The sequence below is a fragment of the Salmo salar genome, chromosome 23, assembly GCF_965601325.2.
Source record: "Salmo salar chromosome 23, fSalSal1, whole genome shotgun sequence".
NCBI classification, from domain to species: Eukaryota; Metazoa; Chordata; class Actinopteri; order Salmoniformes; family Salmonidae; genus Salmo; species Salmo salar.
The window spans coordinates 29,005,740-29,032,897 of record NC_138313.1 but is presented as its reverse complement, the minus strand read 5'-3'; the positions used below and the strand labels follow the sequence as shown (position 1 = coordinate 29,032,897).

The following is a 27,158-nucleotide window of genomic DNA, read 5'->3' as shown; positions in this document are numbered from 1 at the left end:
CTTTGAAATGTTTGGACAAAGATTACAGGTAACTTATGAGATAGCGTCCCACAAATCCCAGAGAGGTTCCTCAGCGTCCACATCACCGAGGACTTATCATGGACCAACAACACCACCACTCTTGTCAAGAGGGCGCAACAGTGTCTCTACTTCCTAAGGTGGCTGAAGAAATTTTGCATGCAGCCCCGGATCCTCTACATATATTACCGCTGCACCATCAAGAGCATTCTGACCAGCTGCATCACAGCCTGATATGTGAATTGTATCGTCCACGACCGCAAGGCCCTCCAGCGGGTGGCGAAGATGGCCCAGTACATCACGGGGACCGTGCTCCCACCGATCCAGGACATAAACTCAAAACGGTGCCTGAGGAAGGCATGCAGCATCATCAAGGACCCCACATACCCCAGCCACAAGCTGTTGTCTCCCTTATCATCAGGCAGACGGTATCCGACAATGAGGTCTGATACCAAAATGCTCAGAGACAATTTCTGTCCACAAGTCATCAGACTGCCGAACACTTGAACTGGACTGACCACCTGCTCTGATTCTCTGCACCTTAGCACAAAGGCACACACCCACACACAGACACACAGACAGACACACACACACAGACACACATACACACACAGACATACACACATACTGTATACTGTACATTGACGCTACACACACATCACAACTGCTGCTACCAGACTCTTATTAGTCTGCTCCGTTGTTTATTGTTGTTTGCATTGTCGAGAAGGGACCTGCAAGTAAGCAACTCGTTGGACGATGTATACCGACTAATAAAACTTGAAACTTACAGTGCCTTCAGATATGACTCATACCCCTTGACGTATTTCACATTTTCTTGTGTTACAGCCTTGATTAAATATATTTTTGCATCACCCATCTACACCCAATACCCCATAATGACAAAACGAAAATAACATGTTTCTAGAAATGTTTGCAAATTTATTGAAAATGAAATACAGAAATATCTCATTTACGTAAGTATTCACACCCATGAGTCTATAATTTTAGAATCACCTTTGTCAGTGATTACACATGTGAGTCTTTCTGGGTGAGTCTTTCTAAGAGCTTTGCACACCTGCATTGTACAATTTTTGCACATCGTTATTTTTAAAATTCTTCAACCTCTGTCAAGTTGGTTGTTAATCATTGTTAGACAGCAATTTTCAAGTCTTGTAATAGATGTTCAAGCCAATTTAAGTCAAACCTGTAACTAGGCAACTCAGGAACATTTAATGTTGTCTTTGTAAGCAACTCCAGTGTATATGTGGCCTTGTGTTTTATGTTATTGTTTTGCTGAAAGGTGACTTTGTCTCCCAGTGTCTGTTGGAAAGCAGACTGAACCAGGTTTTCCTCTAGAATTTTGCCTGTGCTTAGCTCTATTCCATTTGTTTTTATCCTAAAAAACTCCCTAGTTCTTGCCAATGACAAACATACCCATAACATGATGCAGCCACCACCATGCTTGAAAATATGAAGAGTGGTACACAGTGATCAAATCAAATCGTATTAGTCACATGCGCTGAATACAACAGGTGTAGACCTTACAGTGAAATGCTTACTTAACCAACAATGAAGTTTCAAAAAATATGGACAAGAATAAGAGATAAAAGTAACAAGTAATTCAAGAGCAGCAGTAAAATAAGAATAGTGAGACTATACACAGGGGGGTACCGATACAGAGTGTGCGGGGCCACCGGTTAGTTGAGGTGGTATGTACATGTAGGTAGAGTTATTAAAGTGACTATGTATAGATGACAACAGAGAGTAGCAGTGGTGTGTTGTGTTGGATTTGCCCCAAACATAATGCTTTGTATTCAGGACATAAAATTCATATCTTTAAAAGAGGTGTCAAAGTAGATTCTAGGGAAGGATTTAGAACAGAAAAAGAGGAACCGGCTGCTGTCCCTTATGGATTGTTGAAAACCACCAGAAAAAGCAGGCAACTGAATTTATCTGAGCCAAGGGTGACTGAAGGTAACTGTCTGGGTAGAAACAGTGCCTACCCACTGGGCAAACACTGGTTGAATCAATGTTGTTTCCACATCAATTCAATAAAATGACATTGAACCAACGTGGAATAGACATTGAATTGACATCTGCGCCCAGTGGGTAGTTGTCATGACATATCATTAAAAAGGGTAGCTATGGTATTGGTTGGTGGTTGACTGATGACCACTTGAATGCTAACTATTCTCCCACTATTCTGCGTTTGTAGTCCCACAAAGTGTGTGGAGGCTGAACTTGGACACACCTGAAGAGGCCAAACAGAACCTGTCCTTTGGGGCAGATGTCCGCTGGTGGGACCAGACAGATCTCACCAAGCTGCTTCTCTCTTCAAACATGCTGGAAGTTTTATCAGAGGATGTGGGTATTCTTTTTTTCTGAAGTTTTTTGTGTTGTCTGATTTTAAAAAAAGTGATAGACTAGAGTAGACCCTTTCAAAGCTTGAATGGAAGGTCTATGCGCTCAAGAGTTATGGGAGAAACATAATTTGATAAGTTTGATGTTTATGATGACCCTTTGACATTCTATCCTGTATTCTGCTTTCCCGTTGTCCGTGATGATCAGCTTACCTCTTTACCCAAATCTATTGGAGAGTTGGAAAATCTTCAGAAACTCAGTCTGAGGTATGGAAGGATTTTTCACATCCTATTGTCAACTAAAGTTACTCAACATATGAGAAATGCCACAAGACAAAGTTCCATTATAAAGAAAAACAAGGTCTCTTTTCTCTATAGGCCTGGTCTCTCTGGTCCAGTCACAACAAACTGAAATAGTTTGGAGGAGGAGTTATGCAGTGGTGTAAAAATTACCCAATTGTCATGCTTGAGTGAAAATAAAGATGCCTTAATAGAAAATGACTCAAGTAAAAGTGAAAGTCATCCAGCAAAATACTACAGTACTTGAGTAAAAGTCTAAAAGGATTTGGTTTTAAATATACTTAAGTATCAAACGTAAATGTAATTGCTAAAATACACTTAAGTATCAAAAGTAAAAGTATAAATCATTTTACTTTCTTTATATTAAGAAAACCAGATGGCGCAATTTTTTTATATATATATATTTTTTTTTTTCGATAACCAGGGGCACACCAACAATCAGACATAATTTACAAACGAAGCATTTGTGTTTAGTGAGTCAGCCAGATCAAAGGCTGTAGAGATGACCAGGGATGTTCTCTTGATAAGTGTGTGAATTGGGCCGTTCCGGTCCTTTTGGGTGTCAGGGAAAATGTATGGAGTAAAAAGTAAAAAAAACAAATATTTAGGAATGTAGTGAAAGGAAAAGTAATGTTGTCAAAAATATAAATAGTAAAGTACAGATACCCCAAAAAATGACTAAAGTATTTTTTACTTAGTTTGAAGAACGTCTCCAGCTGCAGCAGAATCCACTGGAGGAGCTGCCAGAAGGAGTGGGACAGCTCACTAACCTGGATGACATCGTAAGCTCAGAATCGGGCTTAAAACACTATTGAAAAAAAGATGAAGGAGAAAACGTGTTAAGGTAACAAAGTGATTATCTTAGACGAACTCTTTGGATTATCCTCGCTGACTTGTTTTTCTATTGTTGGTGAAAGGATCTTTGCAACAACCAGCTTACTGCTGTCCCTGACAGTCTGGGCAACTTGAATCATCTGGTGAAGCTGAACCAACCTCTCTAACAACAAGCTGAAGAACATTCCCTCAGGAATCATTGTCATGGAAAGTAAGACAACATTAGCAGCAAGTTTTTGCTTTCTTTGTTGTTTAGTCTTTCTATATATTGTCTGCCGGATGGACATGGGTGCGTCCACTTCAATATTCTTGTCATAAACATGGCTGTAGCATAACATCCTGTGTGAATGCCTCCACAGATTGGACTGCACACATAATCAGCTTGAGAGCATACCTCCAGTCTTGTCTCAAATGGTGTCTCTAGACCAGCTCTGTCTGAGACAAAACAAACTGCTCTTTCTTCCTGAACTGCCCTCCTCAAGGATCAAGATAAGGATACTGATGGTCAGGTTTCCTCGATGAAGAGCTTTTGAATCTCAATGAGATCACCTGTATGAATTATTTGTAAATTAATAAGTGGCCTATGCAATCTCTGACAGCTTTATATCACCTGTCTGGTAGGAGCTGCATGTTGGTACCCACTTGGCACAGACGTCAGTTCAACGTCTATTTCGTGTTAATTCAACATTATTTCATTGAAATGACGTTGGAACAACATTGACTCAACCAGTGTGTGCCCTGTGGGTTATAACCAGATTGAGGTGGAGGCAGAGCACGTGAAACACCTGAACACTCTTAGTGAATTGGAGCTGAGGGACAACAAGGTAAAGAGTGTCCCTGAGGAAATCACACTACTCCAAGGCCTGGAGTGCCTAGACCTAATCAACAATGACATCAGCAGGTACGTTTGCCTGATCTGATCTCCCCTGGTCTCTCCTCAGTGCATACTATACTCTTTCACCTGTGCACATAACACAAGTGAAATACCAACAACACTAACAAGTCAAAACACCCCAAAATGTCCTGTGTAGTGTTTAACTGCCTGGAGCTATAATTGAGTGTTGTTGATTTTCTACTGTATGTCTTCCTTGTATGTGTGAGCCAGTCTGCCAGCTGCCCTTGGCCTAATGCTCAGACTGAATATCCTGACCCTGGAGGGCAACCCTCTGAGACACATCCACGGCGACCTCCTGACTGTGAGGACGACATCTCATTACCTTCTCGAAGCTACTGCTCATCAATGTCTAAATACATACAAAGTCCTGTTTGTTTTACCAATGCAGTAGAACCTCAATGTTGAGTTTCAATGTAGCCAATTCAGACTCTGTGATCTGATTATTTTTGTCTACTTCACAGAAAAGAACCAATAAACTGCTGAAATACTTGAGGGGTTGAATAAAAGGTACAAGTATGTTTCACAGTCTTTTTCTGTCTATGCAAAAGGACATGTTCTCGTAATCACTGACTAGACCGTTTTATTTACTTTGTAAGGTTTTGTGGAGAGGCCACTTTTCATTTACTAGACTGTCTCGTATCACTGGACAGATTTTTTTCTTCTTCGTTTTGATCTAAAGAGGATCCAGATGGCAACAGAGATGAGCCTGACACTGCTCAGTCAAGCAAAGATCAACGTGCACGCCATTAAAACACTGAAGATTTTGGACTACACGTGTGAACTATTGTTTTGTGGCCGTGTTTGAAGCTCTGTTTTTAAGACATTTTGGGAAAGTTAAAAACTCAAACGTTCTACCACAAAATGATACTGCAATGCCATAGCATTGCTTAGTCACACTTTGAGCATAGTTGTGATGTAAGTAGTGCTGTCAGTAAACTGTTGTTTTGTGCGTGTGACCCTGGTCCCAGTGACAAGCAGGCAGTGTGTGTTCCTGATGACCTGTTTAATGCTGTGGACAGTGAGCCCATTGCCAGTGTCAACTTCAGCAAGAACAAGCTGGCTGCAGTGCTTCCTAGGTACTCTGCTTATATCAGTGACTTCACACCACAGTCCGGGCCTCTGGAGGAAAAACACAAACAGTGTGGTAAGAATCACAACACTCTGAAAAGTTATCACAGTTGAAAAAGCCATTGTTGATAGAGAATGTCAGCTAACTGTTGTAATGACATTGTTGGATGTGTTTGAGGGAGCCTCTGCTTGGTCTTCACGATTGTGAAGATGAAGGACTCTGTCTCTGACATCACACTGTCATTCACCAGGTAAGCACTCAGATCTTAAAGTTTCAAAGTTTATTTATCAGATGGACAGGATACAGCAGGTCCAAAACAGTACAGGGAAAATCTTACATTAAAGGGATATAATCATCGTAATAGACACATGTAATGAGTTATACTGATGATTCATTTGACATATCATATTTTGACAGGTTTTAAGTTGTTCCGGAGGTGCTGTACCAGGTTCCAACCCTGGAGACCATTCTGATCAGTAGCAACCAGGTGGTAGCCATCGACCGACTGCAGCTCAAAGCTTTAGACAAGCTGTCCACTCTGGACCTGCAGAATAATTACATCATGCAGGTGCCACCTGAACTTGGCAACTGCACCAGCCTGAGGTAGGGACCAGGATGTGACACTGGGTTTAGGGATCACTATATTTGGGTCAGGTGTGGTGTTGAATAGCAATCAGAAAAGGTATGAGCTTTAGGACATCCATATATGTCTTGGTCTATATACTGTAGTTGTGATTATGTCTGAGCTGTTGCTGTCCAGAGAGAAGGATGTACTGGCTTGAAGCTGGCTTGAATCTGGTCTCTCACTCATGTCTCCCTTGTCTTCCCCTCAGGGCCCTCATGCTGGATGGAAATCCTTTCCACAACCCCAGAGCAGCCATCATAGCCAGAGGAAATGATGCTGTTCTTGAGTATCTTCGAAGCAGGATCCCTTCATGGTGAACTGCTACAACACTCAAAATGAGATAGGTGAGAAAATAACATTTGATGATTAATCAGTGTACGATTTTTCCTTGAAACTTACTGCATTTATTTTGACATTGGAGCCTATGATTTGAAGCGTAACTTATCTTGTTGTTTGTTGAACGACAACTACAGGGAGACCCTGCTGTAATATTGTTTACAAGATCATCAACCAATAGCAATGTTTCGTGGCATTCCAAACTGAAAAGTCTGTCTTAGTGTGGCTTATTTTTCTCAAAATGTGTACTAGCAAGCTTATTCTTTTGTAAAATGTTGCATTCAATGTTTCAGAACATAATGCATGGGTTTACTTTTGAATGTATGGTTATTGTAAGATAATCTGATACATTTCTACTGATTTACCTTGACCTGTTTGATACTCAGATCCAGACAGACTTTTTAAATGTTCTATAATTCTCAAGAATGAATTTCTAATGACACTGTGGAGATACACTGAGTGTACAAATTAGGAACACCTGCTCTTCCCATGACATAGACTGACCAGGTGAATCCAGGTGAAAGCTATGATCCCTTATTGAAGTAACCTGTTAAATCCATTTCAATCAGTGTAGATGAAGGGGAGGATATGGGTTAAAGAAGGATTTTTAAGCCTTGAGACAATTGAGACATGGATTGTGTATGTGTGCCATTCAGAGGGTGAATGGGCAAGAAAAAATATTTAGGTGCCTTTAAAACAGGGTATGTTAGAAGGTGCCAGGCAGTTTGAGTATGTCAACAACTGCAATCCTGCTGGGTTTCTCAAGCGCAACAGTTTCCCGTGTGTCAAGAATGGTCCACCACTCAAAGGACATCCAGCCAGCTTGACACAACTGTGTGAAGCATTGGAGTCAGCATGGGCCAGAATCCCTGTGGAATGCTTTCAACACCTTGTAGAGTCCATGCATCGACGAAGTAAGGCTGTTCTGAGGGCAAAAGGGGTTCCAACTCAATATTAGGAATGTGTTCCTAATGTTTTGTACATTCAGTGTATATTTGATTGTTTACAGTACCTTTTAGCCTACATTTTTGGGGGGAATTTGTCTTCTTCAGTCACTTTCGAACAACTATATGGATTCAAATCCAACCACATTAAAAGTGCACAAGGCAGTGGTGTGGTTGGTGCTTTGATCCTTTGTTAGTGTTGTCTTTATTCTTTTTCTAAACGGTATCACATGTGATACAACACCACCTAGTGGTAATGAAGTGCAGTGTGGAGGGCCTTATCATATAAACATCTCACAAACATACACATACAACTGCATTATATGAATATGTTCAAATGAACTTCATAATGTACAGTAGGGGAAAGAAATACTGTTTTTGATATGATCATTGTACAATATAAAGACCACAGAGGACCATGAGAATAACAAGTGACATTTTTATTATTTGTACAATATACTTTCATACATTATTCAAAACACTTCTTAAATACTGAAAAAATTTACATCCAAAGCCGAAAATGGCTCTATTATTTGCTGCACAACAATTTTTGTTCAATTTTAAATATTATTTATAAAAATGTATCTTAAATATTTACAGATAGCATCTGCAAAATGCATTCTAAATCCCCCCCCCACACACACACACATACATACATATATATATGTACATATATATATACACACATATACATATATATATATATATATATGTACATATATATATATACACACATATATATATATACATATATATATATAGTACCAGTCAAAAGTTGACACACCTACTTATTCCAGGGGTTTTCTTTATCTTTACTATTTTCTACATTGTAGAGTCATAGTGAAGACATCAACATTATTAAATAACACATATGGAATCATGTAGTAACCAAAAAAGTGTTAAACAAATGAAAATAGATTTTATATTTGAGATTCTTCAAAGTAGCCACCCTTTGCCTTGATGACGGCTTTGCACACTCTTGGCATTCTTTCAACCAGCTTCATGAGGTAGTCACCTGGAATACATTTCAATTAACATATGTGCCTTGTGGAAATTAATTTGTGGAAATTCTTTCCTTCTTAATTCGTTTAAGCCAATCAGTTGTGTTGTGACAAGGTAGGGGCACTGACAGAGATGGCCGCATCGCGTTCTTTTTTAATGTATTATTTCTTACATTGTTACCCCAGGAAATCTTAAGTTTGATTACATACAGCTAGGAGGAACTATTGGATATAAGAGCAAAGTCAACTTACCAACATTACAACCAGGTATATGACTTTCCCGAAGCGGATCCACTGTTTGGTCCACCACCCAGGACAATGGATCAGATCCCAGCTGGTGACCCAAAACAACGGCGCCGCAGGAGGGGCAGAAGAAGCGGTCTTCTGGTCATGCTCCGTACACGGGCACATCGCGCACCGCTCCCGAGTTTACTACTCGCCAACGTCCAGTCTCTTGACAACAAGGTAGACGAAATCCGAGCAAGGGTTGCCTTCCAGAGAGACATCAGAGATTGTAACATTTTTTGTTTCACGGAAACGTGGCTCACTCGAGACACGCTATCGGAGTCGGTACAGCCACCTGGTTTCTTCACGCATCGCGCCAACAGAAACAAACATCTCTCTGGTAAGAAGAAGGGTGGGGGGGTATGCCTTATGATTAACGAGACGTGGTGTGATCATAACAACATAGAGGAACTCAAGTCCTTTTGCTCACCTGACCTAGAATTCCTTACAATCAAATGTCGACCGCATTATCTACCAAGAGAATTCTCTTCGATTTTAATCACAGCCGTATATATCCCCCCCCCCCCCCCCCCCCCCCCCCCCAAGCAGACACATCGATGGCCCTGAATGAACTTCATTGGACTCTATGTAAACTGGAAACCACATATCCTGAGGCTGCATTCGTTGTAGCTGGAGATTTTAACAAGGCTAATCTGAAAACAAGACTCCCTAAATTTTATCAGCATATCGAATGCGCTATCCGAGCGGAAAAAATCCTGGACAATTGTTACTCTAACTTCCGCGACGCATACAAAGCCCTGCCCCGCCCTCCTTTCGGAAAATCTGACCATGACTCCATTTTGTTGCTCCCAGCCTATAGACAGAAACTAAAAAAGGAAATGCCCATGCTGAGGTCTTTTCAATTCTGTTCCGACCAATCTGATTCCACGCTTCAAGATTGCTTCGATCACGTGGACTGGGATATGTTCTGCAAAGCGTCGGACAATAACATTGATGAATACGCTGATTCGGTGAGCGAGTTTATTAGCAAGTGCATCGGTGATGTTGTACCCACAGCAACTATTAAAACCTTCCCCAACCAGAAACCGTGGATTGATGGCAGCATTCGTGCAAAACTGAAAGCGCGAACCACTGCTTTTAAATCAGGGCAAGGCGACCGGAAACATGACCGAATACAAACAGTGTAGCTATTCCCTCCGCAAGGCAATCAAACAAGCTAAGCGTCAGTATAGAAGCAAAGAAGAGTCGCAATTCAACGGCTCAGACATGAGAGGTATGTGGCAGGGTCTACAGTCAATCACGGACTACAAAAAGAAAACCAGCCCCGTCGCAGACCACGATGCCATGCTCCCAGACAAACTAAACAACTTCTTTGCTCGTTTTGAGGACAATACAGTGCCAACAACACGGCCCGCTACCAAAACTTGCAGGCTCTCCTTCACCGCAGCCAACATGAGTAAAGCATTTAAACGCGTTAACCCTCGCAAATGTGCTTTCACCGAAAAGCTATTTTAAAATCGGACATATCGATTGCATAAAGGAGTTCTGTATCTATAATTCTTAAAATAATTGTTATGTTTTTTGTGAACGTTTATCGTGAGTAATTTAGTAAATTCACCGGAAGTGTTCGGTGGGAATGCTAGTCACATGCTAGTCACATGCTAATGTAAAAAGCTGGTTTTTGATATAAATATGAACTTGATTGAACAAAACATGCATGTATTGTATAACATAATGTCCTAGGAGTGTCATCTGATGAAGATCATCAAAGGTTAGTGCTGCATTTAGCTGTGGTTTTGGTTTTTGTGACATTATATGCTAGCTTGAAAAATGGGTGTCTGATTATTTCTGGCTGGGTACTCTGCTGACATAATCGAATGTTTTGCTTTCGTTGTAAAGCCTTTTTGAAATCGGACAGTGTGGTTAGATTAACGAGAGTCTTGTCTTTAACCTCTATGGGACCGGCGGGACGAATTCGTCCCACCTACGTAACAGCCAGTTGAATCCTGTGGCGCGATTTTCAAAACCTTTGAAATGCTATTACTTCAATTTCTCAAACATATGACTATTTTACAGCTATTTAAAGACAAGACTCTCGTTAATCTAACCACACTGTCCGATTTCAAAAAGGCTTTACAACGAAAGCAAAACATTAGATTATGTCAGCAGAGTACCAAGCCAGAAATAATCAGACACCCATTTTTCAAGCTAGCATATAATGTCACAAAAACCCAGAAGACAGCTAAATGCAGCACTAACCTTTGATGATCTTCATCAGATGACAACCCTAGGACATTATGTTATAGAATACATGCATGTTTTGTTCAATCAAGTTCATATTTATATCAAAAACCAGCTTTTTACATTAGCATGTGACATTCAGAACTAGCAAATTCCCCGCAAACTTCCGGGGAATTCGCTAACAATTTACTAAATTACTCACGATAAACGTTCACAAAAAGCATAACAATTATTTTAAGAATTATAGATACAGAACTCCTCTATGCACTCGATATGTCCGATTTTAAAATAGCTTTTTGGTGAAAGCACATTTTGCAATATTCTAAGTACATAGCCCAGGCATCACAGGCTAGCTATTTAGACACCCGGCAAGTTTAGCACTCACCAATATCAGATTTACTATTATAAAACTTTGATTACCTTTTGTTGTCTTCGTCAGAATGCACTCCCAGGACTGCTACTTCAATAACAAATGTTGGTTTGGTCCAAAATAATCCATCGTTATATCCGAATAGCGGCGTTTTGTTCGTGCGTCCCAGACACTATCTGAAATGGTAAATCAGGGTCGCGCGCATGGCGCAATTCGTGACAAAAAAAATCTAAATATTCCATTACCGTACTTCGAAGCATGTCAACCGCTGTTTAAAATCCATTTTTATGCCATTTTTCTCGTAAAAAAGTGATAATATTCCGACCGGGAATGTCCATTTAGCTAAACAGAGGAAAGTAAACAAAGCTTTCTGTCGACGCGGGCACGAGCCTGAGTCTCACAGTACTGTAACCAGCCACTACCCAAACGCGCTACTTTTTTTCAGCCAGAGCCTGCAAAGCCACGATTCAGCTTTTTACCGCCTTCTGAGACCCTATGGCAGCCGTAGGAAGTGTCACGGGACAGCTAAGATCCCCACTCTTCAATAAACAGAGACAAGAAGAACGACACCTTGTCAGACAGGCCACTTCCTGCATGAAACCTTCTCAGTTTTTTGCCTGCCAAATGAGTTCTGTTATACTCACAGACACCATTCAAACAGTCTTAGAAACTTTAGGGTGTTTTCTATCCATATGTAATAAGTATATGCATATTCTAGTTACTGGGTAGGAGTGGTAACCAGATTAAATCGGGTACGTTTTTTATCTGGCGGTGTAAATACTGCCCCCTAGCCCTAACAGGGTCTTTAAAATGGTGTAAAATAGTCATATGTTTGAGAAATTCAAGTAATAGCATTTCTAAGGTATTTGAATATCGCGCCACGGGATTTCACTGGCTGTTGACTAGGGTGGGACGCTAGCCCAGAGAGGTTAAGTGGTATGATGAAACTGGCTCGCATGAGGACCGCCACATGAAAGGAAGACCCAGAGTTACCTCTGCTGCAGAAGATAAGTTCATTAGAGTTACCAGCCTCAGAAATCTGCAATTAACTGCACCTCAGATTGCACCTCACAGAGTTCAAGTAACAGACACATCTCAACATCAACTGTTCAGAGAAGACTTTGTGAATCAGGCCTTCATGGTCGAATTGCTGCAAAGAAACCACTACTAAAGGACACCAATAATAATAAGAGACTTGCTTGGGCCAAGAAACACAAGCATTGGACATTAGACCTGTGGAAAACTGCCCTTTGGTCTGATGAGTCCAAATTTGAGATTTTTGGTTCCAACTGCAGTGTATTTGTGAGACGCAGAGAAGGTGAGCGGATTATCTCCACATGTGTGGTTCCCACCGTGAAGCATGGAGGAGGTGTGATGGTGTGATTTTGAATTAGAGGCACACTTAACCAGCACGGCAACCACAGCATTCTGCAGCGATACGCCATCCCATCTGGTTTGCGCATAGTGGGACTATCATTTTTTTTTCAACAGGACAATGACCCAACACACCTCCAGGCTGTGTAAGGATTATTTGACCAATAAGGAGAGTGATGGAAAAGCAGCCAACAAGTGCTCAGCATATGTGGGAACTCCTTCAAGACTGTTGGAAAAGCATTCCAGGTGAAGACAAGGGTGTGCAAAGCTGTCATCAAGGCAAAGGGTGGCTACTATGAAGAATCTCAAATATAAAACATATTTTTACTTGTTTAACACTTTTTTGGTTACTACATGATTCCATGTGTGTAATTTCGTAGTTTTGATGTCTTCGCTACAATTTAGGAAATTGTAAAAATAAAGAAAAACCCACGAATGAGTAGGTGTGTCCAAACTTTTGACTGGTGCTATATATATATATATATAACACACACACACACACTTCACCAATCTTTGTGTTAATACATAAAAAGCATGGAAGGATTGAACTTGCATGTGCAAATAAATAGTATAATAAACTGTCACTAAATCTGTCCAACTAAACAGAATTATTCTCTTTCAATAGTTAAAATTACTTTTTGCACAAAAATGAAGCAGCATTCAAGTCCAGTTACTCTTCATACTGCAAAAGCTTGGAGTACATTCACAATCTATATGAATACATTATCTCAATTTGTTTTCAGTCACCATTATTTACATCAACACCGCAATTAGACAGAATAGTACCATATATTCACTTTATATTTAATTGTATTTTAAACATATACAAAAATGACTATTTTTTTATTCATATATATAATATATTTGTATAACACAAATTCACAATTACTGTAGAAATATGGTTTTATACATTTGATAGTACAGCTTTTATTCTCCAAGTCATAAGTACTTCACCCATACTTTTTCATTGTCCTTATAAAATCTCGCAATTTGAGCAAAGCTAAGGTATATCAATATATTCTGAATAATAACCTGAAAACATTTAGTAAAAATAATTATATTATCAAACTTTCTCACAATATCTTGAATATTTTATCTCGTAATTTACTGGATATTAAAGTACAACGTACCAGCTTAGCTTGGCACAAATTCTACCAGGGTCCCTCCATAGGGTTATCGGTGCTTGGTTTTGCTCAAGAATGTCACAATTGATGCTACATTTGACAAAAAATAGTAATGAAACATTGTTAGGGCTCATAAGGTATATGTTCTTGATTGTAATAAAATGGCACCAAATGTCACAATATAATAATGTCTCTTTGTAAACCTCACCGGTTTGCAATGAGAGAAACTTCTTTATGAGAGAGATCCCAAAATTTGAAAACACAGAGAATGTATCCAAAAAACATATCCAAAGGCCATTATAACCATGAAAGCATGCTGTACCATCAGAACTTAAAATGAACATCCATCCAGAAATGGAACAAAGTGAAATGCCTATTCTGGTCAGTAGCATTGTTAAAAAAAAATTATACATAATTCTCTCATGAATACTTTTCCAATAGTGCATTATCATAATAAACTGAGCTTAAAATGAAGACATCGAAAGTAATTTGTGTTCTACAGAGTGGTGCTGAAAAGCTCAGCAAAATTACTTCAAATCAGTGGGAAATAACTTTAAAAAAAAAAACAGAAACAGATGAGAAACAATGTTACAACTTTTCGGAATGAAAATTCTTTAGGAGTTGAATATGGGGGTATGTGACATTACATACTCCTTGGCGCAATTGCAGTACATACGTGTAAACACATAATGTAGCCAGCAGATGGTCCTCTAGGGTAGTCTTGTAATCTAAAATACTCTCAGATGTGGGATTGAATATTGCTTCTACTTTTAAAATGTAGCTAATTTGTGCAAACATATACATTATTGACCAACTACCAAAAATCTACCTAATAGAATGTAGTGACTGGTTGGGTATAACAATCAATATAGTGTTAATACATTAATGAAATAAACCGGTGGGAAAACCTCTAATAATAAAAAAAACAACTGTTGATAAATTGGCCCTGTATTAAGGTAGATATTTTTTTTTTTTTCATTTCATTTAAACAATTTAAGAACATTGTAAACATGTATTTTCTGTACCATTCCTCTCGCTACTGTTCATGTCTTTATTGTAAATGAAAATATTTACCCACGGCATATACAAAGTTGAGGCAGTGTTTATGGTGATTAGATTCCTAAAGAGCTAGTGTGTTTTCATGCTCTGAGAGTAAAATGAGAAGCTACAATGAAAAAGGTACAAAATAAAAGGCAATATAAATACACAAAAATGTCCAAATAAAAACTAAGAAAATTGCCTCAGGCTGAATGACAAAAATGACTTTCCTTCACATCAACTCAAGAGATACAATTCCTGTTTACATAAAATTCATAGATAGGTTATAAGATATGTATCCTATAGTACATTTGGCACTAGTATTTGCCATTGGTCCAGCAATCGGCAAATGTCACTGTTCCTAGATAAAAACCGGTTGTATACATTTCCACAACCCGTTTGGGAGAGAAGCAATGGTGTTATAAAAAATATTTAAATTGTGCTCTCCCTCAAGATTACTAAGTCCACAGTTTTCTGGAAATTCTTCAGAAGAGACACAGCAGTTTCATGTTCCATGTGTAAAAAACTATGTCCATTGGCCTGCAATGCAAAAATTAAGCAGAGGGTGAACAGAGTGACGTGAGTGAGACGTGGCAGGGCGGGGCGGGGCAGGGCGGCACGGAGAGGACTGGGAACAGCCCTAGCTCAGAGGAGATAAACAAACAACACTGTCAAGGAAAAGAGGAGAGACAAAGCAGAGAGATGCACACAGGAAGAGGAGGAGGTCATGCTGTAAAGGAGAGAAGGAGGAGAGAAGTGGATCTTTAGAGGTATGTCCTTCAGCTAACACTTGCATCTGTGGAGAGAGAAGAGAGGTTCCTGCTTCTGCAGGCTACGGGTGGGCGAGGGGCGAGGGCTTCTACTAGCACACATTTAAAGCCACACAGATACAAGAGACATGCCAATAACTGTAGGGACTATTCCAATCCCATTAAACTGTATTGGCACAGAGAGCCTGGCTTGTTCATGTAGGCTTCACTGTCAGGCGTTTGACTAGCCTCGACAGTAGCTTCACATGGACCAGGAATCTGACAATCTACAAGGGGTACAGTTCCCTCTCTGCACTATGGTAAACACTTACTTTGACAGCGTCAATCCTATGTACTGTATGTGTGATGGTGAGTTCCCTTTAAAATAACAGCCCTCTACCTAAGCTAAATACAACACCACATCAGTGTGTAATTTGTGTCTTATCACATGGGGTGGAAGAGCTCTTTTGCTCTTCCTAAAAGGTTTACTCAGGGATCTGACTCAGGGATCTGATGATACTGAAGTAGAAGAGAAGACCCAATACAATCTTTGCTGCACAGTGCAAAGTTGAAAGATATAGAAAATAGTTGAGAAAAAATGGCTGCAGGGCTTTCAAGGTTATCAAAAAAGTTGAGATCAGGTGCCGTATCCACAAAGCATCTCAGAAAATATACTAGGAATCCTATTAAAAATTGGTTTAAGACAACAACAAAAAACCCAGCTCAGAATAGGTTTTAGAATGATGTTAAGACGCTGCTCAGACAAACTCTGAGCCAGGAGTAATTTAATCAATTTACAATGTTTCACTCAGCTGGTAATCATGAGAGTTTGAGGTGCCGCAAAGGAAATATAGTGATGACGCTCATTGATATTGTTGCAAATGATTGGGAATAACCAATCGCGATGAAGCATCGCCAGTTGTGAACTATATCACACTTCTAATAATGTTGAATGTGACTGTAGGCTACATGAAATGGTAAACGTTTGAAATAATTTTCACCTGACACGATCACTTTGCCTATTCTTAATTATTGCCTAATATGTTGGCCTGCATAACCTTTTTTTAACCAATTATGATAATTGTTAAAAGTGTAATTTCTATAATACTACCGTTATATCAACACACTCGTCACTCCCGTTAAACAACTCTATATCGCTTTGGCACAGCAGGCATCAAGTCAGGTTCTATCATTTTCATCAAACACAATCAAAGCTAACATAGGCCCTAGTTGCCTTCAATTGCCCAAACGATAGGCATGGTCAATTTAGGAATCTTTTTACCAATGTGATATTGTGCTCCAAAGGGATAACTTGAAATAACATTATGTAGGTTAATTAAATAATCGAAAGGAAAAAAAATGTTTATTTATTAGTCTAGTGGTTATACTGTAAATGTTTGAATATCATGTGAAATCATTGTGAAAAGCACAAGGGGGAACTGATGCATGTAGTCTAGGTCTAGATTACTAATGGATTGATCAGATATGTTTTGATATTTCTTCTTTTAACCACTCCAAAGCAATTACATGTGGCACAGGAACATTTAGGATTTTAGTCATTTAGCATCTTATCCAGAGCAACATACTGAAGATAGCTGTCATCTGAAGATAGCTCGGTGGGAAAACCACATATCACAGTCATAGTAAGTACATTTTTCCTCAATAAAGTAGCCATTAGCAAAGTCAGAGCTAGTAACTACTGACTCGCTGCCGTGCTGCACTTTTCCATTATCAAGACATCTGCTGGTTAGCCTTCACTTGTTAGGACAGCTCATGAGGTCTCCTAAATATCTGGCGACTAAGTGGGACTCTTATGAAAGACGCTTCATGCATAGCTTTTATTTTTACTCATAAGAGTAGGAGTAAAATGTCTCTATTCTCAGCACAACCAATTTTCTACTCTTAGACGCTTTGTAGATACGGTCCAGGTTGTACTTTGACCTTCACTAGTATTTCAGATACAAACCAATTCATCCAGCACATTACATTGCTGGTTACTACTTCGTTTTCAGGCATCTAAAACATCACATTAGGAATCTTATCATATCAGTAAAGTTACTTGTATGTGATCCACTGGGCCTTTATTAGGAAACAATAACCACTATTCCTTTTGTCTGACTTAGGGACAAGTAAAGCATGTTGGAGGTTTGACAGAGGTCAAAACAGAGGACCATGCTCACTTGGTAGACACACGTACGTCCAGCACAAAATGCCACATGCAAAGCCTCTACAGGCAATGTGGAGGAGGGAGGATGCGCTCTCACAGACTCAGAGGACAACGATGATCGATGCGGTGATGAAGAACACGGTTACCTTCAGTATTTTGTCCCCAGGCTGTAGCAGGTTGGAGGCCGGTCCATCAGGCTGTACCCTAGTAACAAAGATACCCTATAAGTCAAAAGTGATATGAGATTAGGAACCACATGGTGAAGATGGTTTAGAATCTGTGCCTTTCAAACTGGTTGTTTGTTGCTTTTGTTTGTATTTTCCTCTAACTCAAGATCTGTGCGTGATTTTGATTGACATGTTGTTGCCAACATTAACTTGATATGTTTATCTGTAAAAAGCAGACAACTATCGTAAGGATTTTTCACAAGATAAAAAAAAAAATGGAAGTCTATGTGTGCTGTTGGTTAAATTCAAGAACTAGGTGTACTTACATGCATTTACATCTACCTTTAATGAAAACATTTTAACAGTACAAAAAGAGTTACTTTAAAAATATATATATTTCCAAAAATATGGACACTGGGGGATGTTTTTGCCATTGCATGTTTCCAAAAAATGGCTAGTCAAGGCAGAGATTATAAGTATACCAATCTTTGCATGCGTTTAAACTATATAATACTATATGATGAGCCTCAATCAACACAGTTAAACAGTTAAACCTCACTTGAACCCGAATTACGTTACTATCATCTAATGACTCAGGTATTATTACAGCAGGTACTCCTTGAGGCATCACAGGAAAGCAGGCCCTCAGAAGATATCCTCAGCAATCAGCATGCACCACCTTTCAGTGGGGTGTTAAGATGGTAGATGATATGCATACAAAATATACAACACATTCAACGGCTATAACAATTATTACAACTTTGAATCTGAATTCTATTCCTATGGCTTACAAGACCTTCCCCATACAAATCTAATGTCAATGAGAAGAAACTAGGCTTTGATATTTTAAAACAAATAATAAGAGAAAATATTGCCAGTGGCAACAACATAACTGATTTAGAACAATTCTAAATGGAAATCTATAAAATAAATTCTCACTGGCTCTTTTCTTTGCTGTTACATGGCAACAAGACATTATTGAACTATTTCACATTCGCCAACCTTATGACTGACTACATTACAAATCATTGCCGCAAAAGTGTTGGCTTTTCTTGATTCTTGGCGTATAATAAAACGGTTCAGAGTTAACCAAGTCAACTGCAGCAACCCATACAGCAATGCAGCAGCACCTGTTACCATGGAAACTCTGAAGTGAAACATACAGTGATGTGCAGTGGTTATTGAAACACCTTAAGGAATAAGAGAAAAATGGAACATGTTCCTATGGCACAGACTGCATAGTATCAGATGCACACAGAGAACATTTAGTTGCTTTAATCTTACCATGTCAGAAGGCTTGAAGGGGTTCCCTTGGCCACTGATTCCCCCTGAGATGCTGAACCCTAAACCTGGATTCTTCTCTATCCGCACACAGAACTGCCAAACGACACAAAAACAACATCATGCCAAAAATAGACATTAGGTATTGTATAACTGTGCAATTACATGGTGCAACATCTCTCCTCTCTATATACCACTAGCCATAATATAGGCCTCTCAGAGATCTGTTGGTGACAGATTGAGAGAAAGGGAGAGAGCGGGAGAAAGAGAGTGAAAAGATGATTGAAATGGAGGGGGTGCGCGAGAGAAACACAGACAGACAAACACAGAGAAAGAAAGCGAGAGAAACACTGAGACAATCAAAGAGACAGAGAGAGAGAGAGAGAGAGAGAGAGAGAGAGAGAGAGAGACACCAAGACAATCAAAGAGACAGAGAGAGAAAGAGTAATGGCCAACCTGCTCCTGGAAGTCGTCCATGCTCTTCTGGCCTTTGGTCTGGATGAGGCAGCGTGCACTCTGGGGCCGTGTGGTGGTGGCCATGGGCAGAGGAGACTGGTACTGCTGGATGGAGATCTTGTTTATGGCACCCTCATACTGCTGGTCCCGCACTGAGCGGTGTGGGGGTGTGGCCGACGTGGACGTCACGATCATGGTCTGTGATTGGTGGGGGTGGGGGTGGTGGCCGCCTGCCTGTGGGTAATTCAACCCGTTAGGCAAAGAGTCAGGAAGCTGCAAAGATGCAAACGTCACGTCTTACAAAATGGCAGATAACATACAGATGAAGTGCAGCATGCTTCTTCAAACCTGAATTACCATATAGAAACTTTCCGTCAAATCCTGTCGTCAAATCAAATTTTATTTGTCACATGCCCTGAATACAATTGGTGTAGACTTTACCATGAAATGCTTGCTTATGGGCCCTTCCCAATAATGCAATTTAAAAGTAATAATACAAATAAAATAGTAACACAAGAGGAATAAAATACACAAGAATGGAGCTATATACAGGGAGTACCAGTACCAGATCAATGTGGAGCTATATACAGGGAGTACCAGTACCAGATCAATGTGGAGCTATATACAGGGAGTAGCTGTACCAGATCAATGTGGAGCTATATACAGGGAGTACCTGTACCAGATCAATGTGGAGCTATATACAGGGAGTACCAGATCATTATGCAGAGTTACAAGGTATTTGAGGTAGATATGTACATGATTTCAAACCGATTTAAAAACTGTAACTAGGCCACTTCAGTGTCGTCTACATGATGTATACTGAACAAAAAATATAAACGCAACATGCAACAATTTCAAAGATTTTACTGAGTTACAGTTCATATGAGGAAATCAGTCAATTGCCGTCAATAAAATGCAATTCTGTTCGTTGTCCATAGCTTACGCCTGCCCATACCATAACCCCACCGCCACCATGGATCACTCTGTTCACAACGTTGACATTAGCAAACCACTCGCCCACACAACGTCATACACATGGTCTGCTGTTGTGAGGCCGGTTGGACGTACAGCCAAATTCTCTAAAAGGAAGTTGGAGGCGGCTTATGGTAGGGAAATGAACATTGAATTCTCTGGCAACAGATCTGGTGAACATTCCTGCAGTCAGCATGCCAATTGCACACTAACTCAAAACTTGAACATCTGTGGCAGTGTGTTGTTTTAGAGGGCCTTTTATTGTCCCCAGCACAAGGGGCACCTGTGTAATGGTCATGCTCTTTAATCAGCTTCTTGATATGCCACACCTGTCAGGTGGATGGATTATCTTGTTAAAGGAGAAATGCTCACCAACAGGGATGTAAAAAATTTGTGCACAACATTTGAGAGAAATAAGCTTTTTGTGTATATGCAACACTTCTGGGATCTTTTATTTCAGCTGATGAAACATGTGACAAACACTTTACATGTTGCATTTATATTTTTGTTCAGTGTACGTAATAAAACAGGACACACAAACCACAGTTTTCTCTGTGCATTAATAATTCATAGGAAGTCCCCGGTCTACCCTTATCATTATTCTTGCACTGATGGTTAGAATGTGACCACAATGAAATGACTAAGACACTGACAAACAGAGGTTGCCATGGAGACCAAGCAAGAATGGAGCACTGCTGGAATGAATTATGGCGCTTTAGAAATTCCACAAGAGGAATAAAATAAAATATACAAGAATGGACACACTGTACCAGACCAATGCGAAGAGGTACGAGGTATTTGAGGTAGATATCTACATGAAGGCCATAGATTTTCAAGCAGATTGAAGTCCCTGGTCTAACTTTTTCATTATTATTGCACTGATGGTTAGAATGTGACCACAGTGATGTGACTAAGACACTGACAAACAGAGGTTGCCATGGAGACCAAACAAGAATGGAGCGCTGCTGGAATGACTCATGGAGCTTAGAAATGACTCCTGACATTTATAAACATTGACATACTGTAGCAATCACTTAAGTGATAATGACCGAGAAGCCGGTGTTAATATATCCTCCAAACTCCGGCCTTGTTCTTTCTACATACTGTATGTTCAAGTTGAGGGAGCGTGCAATTGGCATGCTGACTGCAGGAATATTCACCAGAGCTGTTGCCAGAGATTTGAATGTTAATTTCTCTACCATAAGCCGCCTCCAAAGTCTTTTTAGAGAATTTGCATGACCAACATATTCAAATAATCATTGACATATTTTCATTAAAAACTTTCTTTTGATGAATTTATTCATACTATTTCATCATTCCACAAGATATAGTCCCGACACAAATCTAGGGTTGCTACCTAAGCCGGCTGGTCGTTCGTTCTATTGGTTCGGTTGCTAGAGGCGTGACCCAGTCTTTCAGTCTTTTTGTTCTGTATCTATGGACGCAATGTTCCACTGGAATGCTACCTGGCAACTTTCTTATCCCTTGCTTGTCAACTATGACTAACTTACAGTCACGTCAAAAAGTGCAGCCAGAATAACAGCAAAGTAGCTGCAATTGCATTTGTTTAAGCAGTTTTCTAGTGACATTTATTTGGATATATCCATAACAATGAGCTAATGACTCTTGATTTCGCCTGGCATACAAAAAGTGCTCACTCATCAGGACACTGTTGTTTCAGAGGAGCTAGCCAACAACACAGCTAACACAATCACTTCAAACTGAAGCTGGAAAAACTGCAAACTAGCTGCACTTTGTTTCTTTATACCTTTAAAAAAAGAAATGTCTTTGTATATATATATATATATATATATATATATATATATATATATATATATATATATATATATATATATATATATATATATATATCAATAAAAATGATGCCAGCTGATTCATATGATTTCGACTGGCTGAGAAATGCTGCCTACCTGTCTGTCTCATCCCAACTCCCGACACGTTAATTTATATGGGACAGCTGGAGATCGAATTTCAATACTGAAACAATGTTGCAAATGTCAGAAAGACAGACAACAAGGTTTATACAAATCTCCACTGTTGAAATCTAAATTTTAGTGTAAAAGAAATGTGAGATAATGTCTAGATGTTTTTTTATAGTGGAGATCAAGTTTATACATTGCCTGGCTGGGCTGATGAGACAGTGGATTATGCAGTCCGATGGAACAGAGGAAATAGGCATTTTAACATCATAGATTTAGCCGGTGGTGACTTGTGGAATGGACACTGGCTGGAATGCGGTTTTAACCAATCAGCATTCAGGATTAGACCCACCCGTTGTATAAAAGTAAATAAATGAGCCCATTTAAAAATAAAGAAAAAAAGGTGGAGGAACCTTAAGAAGTACAAAAGGGACAAGACCGGGAATCACGACGCATATGGTTTTACAAGTGCCTTCAGAATGTATTCACACACTGACTTTTTCCACATTTTGTTGTGTAACAAAGTGGGATTAAAAAGGATTTAATTGACATTTTTTGTCAAGGTTCTACACAAAATTGTTGTCAATTAATGGAAAATAAAACAATCTTGATTCCATAAGTATTCAACCCCCTGAGTCAATAAATATTGTCTTATTTCACTGCAGAGCCCCCAGCCCTGCCCAATATGCCTTAGATAGCCCTTTTGTCCAATCCTCCACACATGCGGTGACCTCACCAGGCTTAACTGGTGTCTCTAGAGAGAAAACCTCTCTCATCGTCACTCAATGCCTAGGTTTACCTCCACTGTATTCACATCCTACCATACCCTTGTCTGTATACATTATGCCTTGAATCTATTCTTCAATGCCCAGAAATCTGCTCCTTTCACTGTCTGTTCCGAACGCACTAGACGACCAGTTCTTATAGCCTTTAGCCGTACCCTTATCCTACTCCACAGTGATGTTCCTCTGGTGATGTAGAGGTTAATCCAGGCCCTGCAGCCCCCAGCATCACTCCCATTCCCCAGGCGCTCTCATTTGTTGACTTCTGTAACCGTAAAAGCCTTGGTTTCATGCATGTTAACATCAGAAGCCTCCTCCCTAAGTTTGTTTTATTCACTGCTTTAGCACACTCCACCAACCCTGATGTCCTAGCCATGTCTGAATCCTGGCTTAGGAAGGCCACCAAAAATCCTGAAATTTGCATCCCCAACTACAACATTTTCAAACAAGACAGAACTGCCAAATGTGTCGGAGTTGCAATCTACTGCAGAGATAGCCTGCAGAGTTCTGTCATACTATCCAGGTCTGTGCCCAAACAATTCGAGCTTCTACTTTTAAAAATCCACCTTTCCAGAAACAAGTCTCTCACCGTTGCCGCTTGTTATAGCCCCCTCAGCCCCCAGCTGTGCCCTGGACAGCATATGTGAATTGATTGCCCTTCATCTATCTTCAGAGTTTGTACTGCTAGGTGACCTAAACTGGGACATGCTTAACACCCCGGCCTTCCTACAATCTAAGCTAGATGCCCTCAATCTCATTCAAATGATCAAGGAACCTACCAGGTACAACCCTAAATCCGTAACCATGGGCACCCTATTAGATATCATCCTGACCAACTTGCCCTCGAAATACACCTCTGCTGTCTTCAACAAGGATCTCAGCGATCACTGCCTCATTGCCTGCATCCGTAATGGGTCCATGGTCAAACGACCACCCCTCATCACTGTCAAACGCTCCCTAAAACACGAGCAGGCCTTTCTAATCGACCTGGCCCCGGTATCCTGGAAGGATATTGACCTCCTCCAATCAGTAGAGGATGCCTGGTTGCTCTTTAAAAGTGCTTTCCTCACAATCTTAAATAAGCATGCCCCATTCAAAAAATGTAGAACTAAGAACCGATATAGCCCTTGCTTCACCCCAGACTTGACTGCCCTTGATCAGCACAAAAACATCCTGCGGCGTTCTGCATTAGCATCGAATAGCCCCCGCAATATGAAACTTATCAGGAAAGCCAGGAACCAATATACACAGTCAGTTAGGAAAGCTAAGGCTAGCTTTTTCAAACAGAAATTTTCCTCCTGTAGCACTAATTCCAAAAGGTTTTGGGACACTAAAGTCCCTAAACACTAAAACTATGCCACCATCAATAAATCTACGATAATCAAAATTTCAATAAGCATTTTTCTACGGCTGGCCATGCTTTCCACCTGGCTACCCCTACCCCAGCCAACAGCTCTGCACCCCTGCAGCAACTTGCCCAACTTGCCTCAGCTGGGCTAGACAATCTGGACCCTCTCTTTCTAAAATTATCTGCTAAAATTGTTAAAACTATGGCTACCCCTATTACTAGCCTGTTCAACCTCTCTTTCGTATCGTCTGAGATCAAAAAAGATTGTAAAGCTGCCGCGGTCATCCCCCTCTTCAAAGGGGGAGACACTTTACACCCAATCTGTTATAGACCTATATCCATCCTGCCCTGCCATTCTAAAATCTTCGAAAGCCAAGTTAACAGATCACCGACCATTTCGAATCCCACCGTACCTTCTCCACTATGAAATCTGGTTTCCGAGCTGGTCATGGGTGCACCTCTGCCACGCTCAAGGTCCTAAACAATTCTAGGGCTGTACATATGATGTCGCTCTTGCTGCTGGTGATTCTCTGATCCACCTCTACGCAGATGACACCATTCTGTATACATCTGGCCCTTCTTTGGACACTGTGTTAACCTGTTATGGATAGGGGGCAGTATTTTCACAGCCGGATAAAAAACGTACCCGATTTAATCTGATTATTACTCCTGCCCAGAAACTAGAATATGCATATAATTATTAGCTTTGGATGGAAAACACTCCAAAGTTTCTAAAACTGTTTGAATGGTGTCTGTGAGTATAACAGAACTCATTTGGCAGGCCAAAACCTGACAAGATTCCATGCAGGAAGTGGCCTGTCTGACAATTTCTTGCCCTTCTTGATTATCTCTATCCTTTCCAGAGGATCTCTGCTGTTACGTGACACTTCCTACGGCTCCCATGGGCTCTCAGAAGGCGGCAAAAAGCTGAATCGTGGCTTTGCAGGCTCTGGTTGAAACAAAGTAGCGCGTTTGGGTAGTTGGCTCGTGCCCGCGTCGACAGAATGCCTTGTTTTCTTTCGTCTGTTTACCTAGACGCAGATTCCCGGTCGGAATATTAACGCTTTTTTACGAGAAAAATGGCATAAAAATTGATTTTAAACAGCGGTTGACATGCTTCGAAGTACGGTAATGGAATATTTAGAAATCTTTTGTCACGAATTGCGCCATGCTCGTGACCCTTATTTACACTTCGGATAGTGTCTTGAACGCACAAACAAAACGCCGCTATTTGGATATAACGATGGATTATTTTGGACCAAACCAACATTTGTTATTGAAGTAGCAGTCCTGGGAGTGCATTCTGACGAAGACAACAAAGGTAATCAAACTTTTGTAATAGTAAATCGGAGTTTGGTCAGGGCTAAACTTGGTCAGTGTCTAAATGGCTAGCCGTGATGGCTGGGCTATCTACTGAGAATATTGCAAAATGTGCTTTCACCGAAAAGCTATTTTAAAATCGGACATATCGAGTGCATAGAGGAGTTCTGTATCTATAATTCTTAAAATAATTGTTATGTTTTTTGTGAACGTTTATCGTGAGTAATTTAGTAAATTCACCGGATGTTTGCGGGGGGTATGCTAGTTCTGAACGTCACATGCTAATGTAAAAAAGCTGGTTTTTGATATAAATATGAACTTGATTGAACAAAACATGCATGCATTGTATAACATAATGTCCTAGGGTTGTCATCTGATGAAGATCATCAATGGTTAGTGCTGCATTTAGCTGTGGTTTTGTTTTTTGTGACATTATATGCTAGCTTGAAAAATGGGTGTCTGATTATTTCTGGCTGGGTACTCTGCTGACATAATCTAAAGTTTTGCTTTCGCTGTAAAGCCTTTTTGAAATCGGACAGTGTGGTTAGATTAACGAGAGTCTTGTCTTTAAAATGCTGTAAAATAGTCATATGTTTGAAAAATTGAAGTTTTCGGATTTTAGAGGAGTTTGTATTTCGCGCCACGCCCATCATTGGATATTGGAGCAGGTGTTCCGCTAGCGGAACGTCTAGATGTAAGAGGTTCAAACCTCCAGACAAGCTTCAATGCCATACAACTCTCCTTCCGTGGCCTCCAATTGCTTTTAAATGCAAGTAAAACTAAATGCATGCTCTTCAGCCGATCGCTGCCCGCACCTGCCCGCCCGACTAGCATCACTACTCTGGACGGTTCTGACTTAGAATATGTGGACAACTACAAATGCCTAGGTGTCTGGTTAGACTGTAAACTCTCCTTCCAGACTCACATTAAGTATCTCCAATCCAAAATTACATCTAGAATCGGCTTCCTATTTCGCAACAAAGCCTCCTTCACTCATGCAGCCAAACATACCATCGTAAAACTGACTATCCTACCGATCCTTGACTTCAGCAATGTCATTAAAATAGCCTCCAACACTCTACTCAGCAAACTGGATGTAGTCTATCACAGTGCCATCCGTTTTAGCACCAAAGCCCCATATACTACCCACCACTGTGACCTGTATGCTCTCGTTGACTGGCCCTCGCTTCATATTCGTCGC

The 27,158-nt window shown here is 40.2% G+C and overlaps 1 protein-coding gene and 1 pseudogene across 3 annotated transcripts in view; one reads left to right on the top strand and one right to left on the bottom strand.

The window, feature by feature from the left end:
- The first annotated feature begins 303 nt into the window (after positions 1-303).
- Positions 304-6,418, top strand: LOC106584231 (leucine-rich repeat-containing protein 40-like; annotated as a pseudogene).
- Positions 6,419-11,474: 5,056 nt separating this feature from the next.
- The window catches only part of LOC106584340 (leucine-rich repeat-containing protein 7), a 118,528-nt gene continuing 102,844 nt past the window's right edge, over positions 11,475-27,158 (bottom strand). Inside the window, exons 25-28 of one of the 3 annotated variants that reach the window (XM_045706219.2) lie at positions 19,596-19,868; positions 19,143-19,235; positions 17,838-17,912; positions 11,475-15,315 (exon numbers count right to left, since the gene is read on the bottom strand). In XM_045706219.2, the coding sequence (XP_045562175.2) occupies positions 15,208-15,315; positions 17,838-17,912; positions 19,143-19,235; positions 19,596-19,868 (549 nt within the window). In that variant the 3' untranslated portion in view covers positions 11,475-15,207. Of the gene's footprint in view, positions 17,913-19,142; positions 19,236-19,595; positions 19,869-27,158 lie in introns of all 3 variants that reach the window. The other 2 variants (XM_082968032.1, XM_045706224.2) reach the window with 2 other exon arrangements.